At 42.2% G+C, this 8,539-nt stretch overlaps 1 protein-coding gene and 1 long non-coding RNA gene across 2 annotated transcripts; one reads left to right on the plus strand and one right to left on the minus strand.

Annotated features, from left to right (window-relative positions):
* Nucleotides 1-228: 228 nt before the first annotated feature.
* LOC124058489 lies at nt 229-3,137 on the plus strand. The gene is made up of 3 exons (XR_006843261.1): nt 229-452; nt 1,505-1,665; nt 2,398-3,137. It is a non-coding gene; the product is annotated as an uncharacterized LOC124058489 (long non-coding RNA).
* Nucleotides 1,293-7,336, minus strand: LOC124058488 (chondroitin sulfate N-acetylgalactosaminyltransferase 1-like). The gene is made up of 9 exons (XM_046387802.1): nt 6,730-7,336; nt 6,532-6,632; nt 6,257-6,435; nt 5,513-5,729; nt 5,149-5,250; nt 4,443-4,624; nt 2,650-2,744; nt 2,435-2,516; nt 1,293-1,727 (listed from the first exon to the last, which is right to left on the minus strand). The coding sequence occupies exons 1-9, from the start codon at nt 7,120-7,122 to the stop codon at nt 1,444-1,446; spliced, it is 1,635 nt and encodes a 544-aa protein (XP_046243758.1). The 5' UTR covers nt 7,123-7,336; the 3' UTR covers nt 1,293-1,443.
* Nucleotides 7,337-8,539: the final 1,203 nt, after the last annotated feature.

Below are 8,539 nucleotides of genomic sequence, written 5' to 3' on the forward strand. Positions count from 1 at the left end.
TCTTTCTTTGTGGTTAAGTGTGTTTTAAATTAAAATCATTCCACTCCTATGGACTCTTTTGCACTTTGTGTTCGAGATCCGTTAGCGTACTGCCTGCTCTTACGTCTTCTGTCAACTAGAGGGAGCGACGGGTGTCTGCGTAATCTTGTCTTGCATTGTTATCGGTAGAATTTCGGAGCTGTACCTGAATGCAACGCAGAACAGGGAAGTGGTAATAGGGGTTTCAGGCCTATCGCGTGCCTGTGTTGACGTGCGACAGCCGTCGGCCGATGAGGAGCAGCTCCTCCCTCCACTGCGTAAGTCTACAGCGGTAATGCGGTTAAATCAGTCTCACTATTAATAGCAGCGAGTTTACTGTCTCCTCACCAAAGCAGATGTCCGTGTAGGAATGCTCTCCATGTTTCTCTGTGGCATTTAGGTGGTGGCCTAAATTCATCTTTTAGCCTGGAAAGGTAACCAAATAACTTCAGTGCTGTACATGAGTACAAAGTACAAATTTGAGGTATTTGTGCTTTACTTGCATTTTATTGTAATTCATACTCACAAGTTTCAAAGGGAAACATTTTGCTCCACTGCATTTTTAGTTATCTGAAATATCAAGATTTTACATACAAATCATATTAGTTTATACACTTATAAAGTAAATGACAGTACATAGTTCAAACTACTAGTCAGCCTGCACCAACTACGACATTATAATGCTTACACATTGATCCAGCGGTGATAATAATCAATAATGACACACATGAGGTTATTTTGCTGCATAGTACTTTTATTTTATTGTTATTAAACACATTTTGCTAATATACATGATTATTATTTCTGTTGCAGCACATTTGCGTCATGTAATGGGAGTATTTCGGCGTTGTGTTGTTGCTAGTTTTACTTAAATGAGTGCCCTGACTTGTAATTAGGTGCAGTACTTTTATGTTTTATGTAAATATCAACAAAATTTACTTATAGTATAGATGGTCAAAGTGCTCATTATGTATTGAAATGGTCACTATCAATGTTTTATTACTCTGCTGCATTAATGTGTTCGTTGTATTTAATTGCTGTAAAACTACACTATATAGACAAAATTATCCACATTAATGTCTGTGTATTTAGATCACGTGGTCACGTGTCCCAATACTTTTGTCTATATAGTGTACTTTATATATTTAGTTTCATGTACAGCAATGCATAAAATGGAGGTACCCTGAATTTGTACTCTGTGCAGTACTTGAGAAAGAAGAAGAAACAGTTGTGCAGGGAACACCTGACTCAAAGAAATGAGTTGGACAAATGTATGACACAGCTTATTATTTTATTGACACAAAAATATCAGTCATTATTTTATGTATCCACCAAGAGAACAGTAATCATCTTGTATCATTTACATAAGCAAACTTATCGTGCCTTATTATCTCATCACTGACAACCCCAACTCTTCAGTCCTCATTATGTCCCCCTGTTCTCCTGCTTCTGGGAGTTCAAATGACGCTCAATCTCTGATTTGAAGAACAGCTCCCCCAGCTGGCCGTGCGAGGCTTCGCTCATGGCTTTCGTCTGCATGCACATCTTGTACTTGTCTGGAGGGAGCTCATCTGCACACTTCTTCTCATGCCACAAGTGGAAAAGACCGCGAGACGGAGAGCGAATCACCATCAGCTTGCTGTGAAGGTACTTCCTGTACAGGTGCACGTCTTCCAGCCCCCAGCCTTTGATGTTACGGTCAAAACCGCCTGCCAGGAAACAGAAAAGTTCAGAATAAAGCTGTGAGACAGCGAGAATCAGACTTATGTTATGTATGTTCAGTGGCTGTGCTGAGGTCATTGTTGAAAACAGCATTTTAAGAGAATCTTGTTTCCTTTATTTGGTGGGTTTGAACAAGGTTTAAACTAACAGGATATCAGAAAGTGAAAGAGCTTTTTTTTTCTACAGTCAACAAGATTTAAAAGATTTAAGAGTTTATGTTTACATTGCAACATGAGGCAATGACTAAATAGAAGATAGTGTAATAATGGATTTTTAAAATAAAACTGCACTGTATCATGCGCTTCTATGCATTTATAGCTACATATTGGAAGGAAGGAAGGAAAGTGACATATCTTGTCATTGGAGGGAACTCACTCCAATGAAATTTGTTCTCTGCATTTAACCCACCCAAGTGAAGTGCACACACACACAGCAAACCCGGGGCAGTGGGCGACCGCATGCAGCGCCCGGGGAGCAGTGGGGGTTAGGTACCTTGCTCAAGGGTACCTCAGCCATGGACACCGGGACGGGGAATCGATCCACCGGTTATGGGTCCGACACCCTAACCGCTGATCCACGACTTCCCCCGAATGCGTATGTTATGAAATGGACAGCTATCACTAATATTTAACTGTATTGTCTTTCCAAAACCTGGAGTTAAGGAGATCAATGATGACACAAGCTTTTCCGTTACCTATGTTGATGAAATCAGACCTGTATTGGCATGTCATGCCAAACCCAAAGTCTCTCCAAAATCCAGTTTCCTTCCTCATCACCTGAGACAAAAGGTGAGGCAGGAAATACGTGTGTGTTAAATCCAATATTTTCAATATCCAATATAATCAATATTTGCTCTAATTCATTCAAGTAAATGTAGCTGTTTGTTTATATTACATTATGTTTACCTACCAGTTGTTGTTGAACAGAGGGTAAATGTGTTTGGTTGCGGTAGATAATGGATGGGTTGTACTGGCTGAAGAGCACTGGATAGTACACTTTCTTACCTAGAGACAAAAACAGTGAAAACATTCCCACTCAAACACCCAATCACATGTGAAGTTTATAATGAGCAACAATAACCACCAGGTTTGAGTGAAGTGAGACTACCTTCCCCAAAACACCACAACAGTAACGACTTATTGATAACCAGGGGGACAAAATCAAAGGAATCTCACAGATGATCATTTTAAATATGATCTTGATGAGTGCAGGTACTTTTTAGTGGTTTTCACAGCAGATATTTTGACTTGTCATGGTAACAGAACCACAGCCTTTAGAGCTGAGAACATAAGTGATGTTCAAGTGCACCAATGATAAAACTGATCTTGTGACCAAGTTCTGAAAAGTGTTTCCACTTTCAATGTCCGATTAGAGGAGTGTGTGGGCATGTACGCACAACGTTTCCTCACTTTTCTTGTTCTTTTTAGGATTCGTCATTTTACACCTTTCAACATGTCCATCTTATTGCTGCTCCATTACACCTTGTGTGAACTGTGGGCGTGATTTCCTGTTGGTTCTTTCGCTGTTACATCATCAGTGGGAGCTAGTCAAGTCATACACCACAAATTTGCCTCAAGGTGCTTTCTGGTCTGCAGAGCATACAACACCCCCTGACATGAAAAGGTGTCTTCAGATAACTTGACTCAGAAGCTACTGACTTTGATGTGAAAAACTCTCTAACCAAGCCAGAGCCTCAGAGTCTCACTTGGCCACATCGTTTGGCAAATGCCAAGCTCAGTTTGTTACTGTTTCTTCAGTTCATCTTCCTGTCCTGGCAGGAGAAGGCAGAGGGATGAGGACCTTTGAGGACTCAATGTTAAACTGTTTGTCCACACTATTTATTTTCCAAAAAAATCTCTTATAACACAGAATACATCTGTTGCATATCGCCAGCTCTTGCAGATGCAAGTTCAGTGGAAGAAAAAATCGGCGCCCACAGTATCTATCAATCAAACAGCAAAGCTTTTTACCTTTCATATTCTGACGCACTCTCAACAAATCACATGAAATATGTGCTTATATGTTTATCAGGCTGTCAGAAACCTAACTGTTGATTCAAGTCAGTATGACCTACTCACCTCAGTATAACCTCTCTCCATCTCCCTGTCTCTCCTCTCCCCCCTCTCCCTCCCAGCCGGTCGCAGCAGAAGGCCGTCTACACTGAGTCTGGTTCTGCTCGAGGTTTCTGCCTGTTAAAAGGAAGTTTTTCCTCGCCACCGTCGCCAAATGCTTACTCAGTGTGGGGTTTTGCCCTGGGACCTGTTTCTCTCTGATTCTCTTCTTTTTTTTTTTAATGTGTTGTTTACACACCTGTAAAGAGTCTTGAGATAACTCTGTTGTGAATTGACACTTTAAATAAAATTGAACTGAACCTGCATGGGAGAGGAAACTGCTACATTTCAATGGCTCAAACTGGCACTGTGCAGGTTAACTTTTTGGAGCCCACCCAACAGTATAGACTTTGGTGACCTCACATAACACCCAGTAAGAATCTGCCCAATGTCAACCTGAGCACAGGTCTAATCAGCCAGAATAAGAATTGAAAGCATCTGTGTGAGTGTGCAGGGCTTAAAGAGGCAGTTAAACTGGTTGTTCTAATTGTTGTAAAAACAGGTTATCGTATGATCTGTAACACCTCTGCCAGCAGTAGCTCCTGTGTGAATGAGTCACACAGCTTGAAGCGGAGCAAACGTCTCTCTCACCAGGCTCTGCGTTCAGACGACAGGAAGTTAAGAAGTCAGCGGTGAAATGGATGTCAACATCACAGAAGAAGAGGAGGACATTTTGGCTCTTCCTCCAAGCCCGGGCCCCCAAGTCTAAGCCCCGCCCACGAGAAAACTCCTCATTCAACTGGATCAAAGTGAAGCTCCTGAACCGAGTCTCTCTGAGGAGGGGAAAGAAGTACTGAGGTTTATTTTAAAGCAATTAATACAAAATTGAAAAAACATTCACTATTGCTGTAAACTCAGTGTTGTATTGTACTAGTAAACATTTTAAAGGGCGATAAATCTGGTGAAGGGCTCGTAATACTTCTCTAGAACTCTGAACTCAAAATTTAGGATTTGGTCTTGGGCACCGATACAGAATTTAATTGTTAAGACTTTCTGGATCGTTCAGTTTACTCACTACTTGTTCACCGCTATGTGCAAATCTCACCCTCCCACTAGATCAGCAGAATTTTGTTTGACTTTACTTTCTTCACCTGAGCAGTGACTTGTCTTGAGTGGCTTAACTTAGAGCAGGGACTTGATTTGACTCACTTGATTCTGACCACTTTAACTTGGAACCTGCTTGTCCCTTACTCCCAAATCTAGATGAGGCAGCAACTGCAACAACTCACCTCCTGTGAGATTTCAGAGCAAGACGCCTCCTTAGCTGATGATTAAAATGTGCTTTTTCTATATTCACCTGGTGGTTTGGTCCAGCATGGTTTTCACCTGGTCTATCTGATCTCGACCAAAGTAGACCACAGTGAGATGAACCTGGCCGTCCTGCTGGATGCACACTTCTCTGAGAAGCAGAGGAAAAACACAGAATGAGGCTTGTACAGACAAACACAACTAGTTTATCCAGTAACAGCCACAAATTGTCTCCTTTCAGAGTAAGATAAGAATTATGCTCACACTTGTGAAACCAGCCTTTAAAATCAATATATTCATTTTCTCTGAAGTGGCGAGGAATCATGTTGACTTTTGATCAAGATAAGGGTTCACTATATGAGTTAGTGCCCATGAGTGGGTGCCAGTGCCTTAATTCACTTTTCAAATGACACCTGAAGTTGTTGATGAACTGCCTGAATGCGTCCGTCCTCTTGGAAAGAGGCACGATGATGTTGATGAGGATGCTGCTCGAGTCCACGCTATCACTCTTCACCTTCACCACAGGGCCGAATGGCCTGAAGAGCACAAGTTGAGTGAAGGCCCGTGGGCCGGCACCTTTAAAGGTCAGCTCATAAACCGTCCCTCTGTCCCGCTCTGTACGAGTCAGCCCTGGGACAGAGAGAAAACAGGAAAATCAGATCAGCTGTGTCAGACCAAGGCTGTCTGAGAGGCAGATAAAAATCAAATGTGGTGGGACAGCAACACACATTGGTTAGGATACAAATTGTTTCATTAAGTGACTCAAATTTAAACTTAAATATTTAGATTATTACTATCATTTTTGGTTTTTTTTGCATGTAAAGTACGCTTTTTTTTTTTTAGACATGGGGGCACCAGGGTGAGCAGTGACAATGATAATAATGGCCCCTCTCAAACCAAAGAAAACAGTTAACGTACAAGATGTCTGACTGAGTAATGGTGGAAATGAAATTGCAGTTCAGTCTGATTATTTCCTTGTTTTCTCCCAGACGTGGAAGTTAGGTGGTGGACACTCTAAACTACCCACAGGCATCGGCATGTAGACTGTCTTTCTACTTCTGTTTATCCAGTTGTGGCTTGACAGACTTTCCCTGCGGTCCATCGAGGGTAAAAGTGCGAAGAAGATGAATGAATGAATGAAGCAAGATCTTTTTCACCTTCTATGAAGTCGGAGGGGGAGTATGTGTGTTTCTGCCTGGTGTCGTCTGTGTGTTGCTGAGGTCCATTCAGGACGTGTAGAGCTGTCTCCACTGTGCCTATCAGATCGTCCCTGCGGTCTCTCCTCACAGGCCTCTCCTCTGGGTGCCTGGTCAGCCCCGTCTCCAGCTGGTACACCCTGAGCGACACAGCAAAAAACCACTCTAGAAACAAACTGCACAGCATGCAAGTAGGTTACACTCGGAGGCCCTGATGGCTCTACTGTCCCACTCACCTCTGCAGGGTGAAAGTGTCAAAAGGAATTACTGCATATTCGCTGGGCAGCTTTACACCTGAGTTAACCTCCGCCTGGTTCAGCTGGGAGCGGAAGAACTCCTGGAGGACATGATGGAACATTTACTACAACATCTATGATGTCAAACTTCATTTATCTCATCAGCGCACACGAGCTCAGCATCTTTCATTTTCCTACCTTCAGGTCAGACTGCTTCGGGGTTTTGTGCAGACTCTCCAGCCCCTGAGGCAGAATCCCTTTTGTTTTAGCTTTATCCAGGGACTCCTGAAGCTGCTGCGTCCTCTCCTGGAGGGCCTCTTTCAACTGGGCTATCTGCTTTGTCAGGCTGTTGATATAATGTCTATGAGAGTCCTCCCTCTCCTGCAACAAGGCCATGTATCCCTCCTTACTGGTGGCCCCTGCAGACCACGGCAGAGACTGCTGGCTGCTGTGAGATGTCGGTTTACAGGCCAGGAGGTAGAAGAGGGACAGACAGCAGCATAGGCCCAGCACAATGAGGCCGACACGGGCCAACAGGGCTAAAAGCCACCGTTTAAACATTTTGATTTGTCTTTTTAAAAAGCTTTTCATTAACACTTGCAGCTTATAAAATCATGACTGCACCTCTGTCATATGGAGATGGGCCCAGAAAAATACGAACAACCCTCAGTTCCTACACCACAGATTAAAAAATATGGCTTTTAAATTAGACGTCCTCACGTTTTCTCACGTCATCCTTATCTGTCACGTCGTCAGGCAGCATCTTCACACGGTGTCCAAACTTTCTTAAAAATATCTGGGCCGAACATCACCAGCGTTGAATTTCCCTACAATGACAACAAAACATATTTTTAAGCAGCGGTTCCCAACCTTTTAGGCTTGTGAGTCCTTGAAAAGAAAGTCTTCTTTCTCAGAGTTTTTCATTTTTAGGATTTTTAGAGGTGGTAGCATCACACAGTGTAAAATTCTTTTCTGTTTCTAACTTTTGCCTAATTTTTTTCCATTAGATGTTCAGATCAGATATTGTTGATTGTGCACCTGTTGTGAAAATAACACAAAGAGTCCTGTGTTAAGTTTGTTTTTGTTTTTGTTTTTTTATAGCATTTTATCATGAGAAAGTCTGAAAGGTATGAAAAAGGCTGAGACATGAAGAAATCTTATGACATTAACAAATCAAATGGCAACCACAGAAAACAAGCAAAAACAACCTACCGAGTACGTCTTGTCCTGATGTGTGTGAACAGTTTATTTCATTACCAGTCCATGTCACGCTCCCTTGTCTTCTCGCTGCTTTTGGACTGCTTGTCAGGTTTAGGTTTGGCTGCTATAAAATGCACAGAAAGAGAAATAACCTGACCTTACATTCACTCTACGTGCCACGACACTGAAGGTGGGAAGTGACAGAAACAAGCATTTCTCTGTGTGTCTCTCCACCCTGTACGTGTGTGTGTGTGTGTGTGTGTGTTGCCATCATCAGTTTATTCACAGCACAGATGGCTCTTTATTGCTCAGGTAGAGGCTGATCTCATGAAAGACTTGCTTATGTTTCCAGGTCCACCCAAGCAGTATGTGCGTGTGTGTGTTTAAGAAAAAGAGCGAGTGTGTGTGTTAGTGATTACAGATGCATGTGCTCATACTTTTCAGGCTCTTTTAATACAGGTGATCTTAATGAAAATCAGCCTGTTTTGAACCCTGCACTCTAATAAAAATCCCCCCCACGGCAACACCAGGTTTTCTGATCAAATGGTTGCTGTTGTAATCGTTCATCTCTTGTGGCTCATATAAAAGCCTGTCAGCTGTATTAAAACGACTGCAAAGCTTTCATCTTGTTGTCATCTTGATTAAACACCTTACAGGCAGTAAATCGCAGAGGGTCACCACATTTATGAGCCTTCATGATGAAACTGATTGCAAAAAAAATAAAAATGAAAATGAAAAAAATCACATGCTGAAACATATGACAACATACACTCCACAAACTCCACAAAACGTTGAATAAGGACAGAAT

Source organism: Scatophagus argus, chromosome 4 (genome assembly GCF_020382885.2).
Source record: "Scatophagus argus isolate fScaArg1 chromosome 4, fScaArg1.pri, whole genome shotgun sequence".
In the NCBI taxonomy this organism is placed as follows: Eukaryota; Metazoa; Chordata; class Actinopteri; family Scatophagidae; genus Scatophagus; species Scatophagus argus.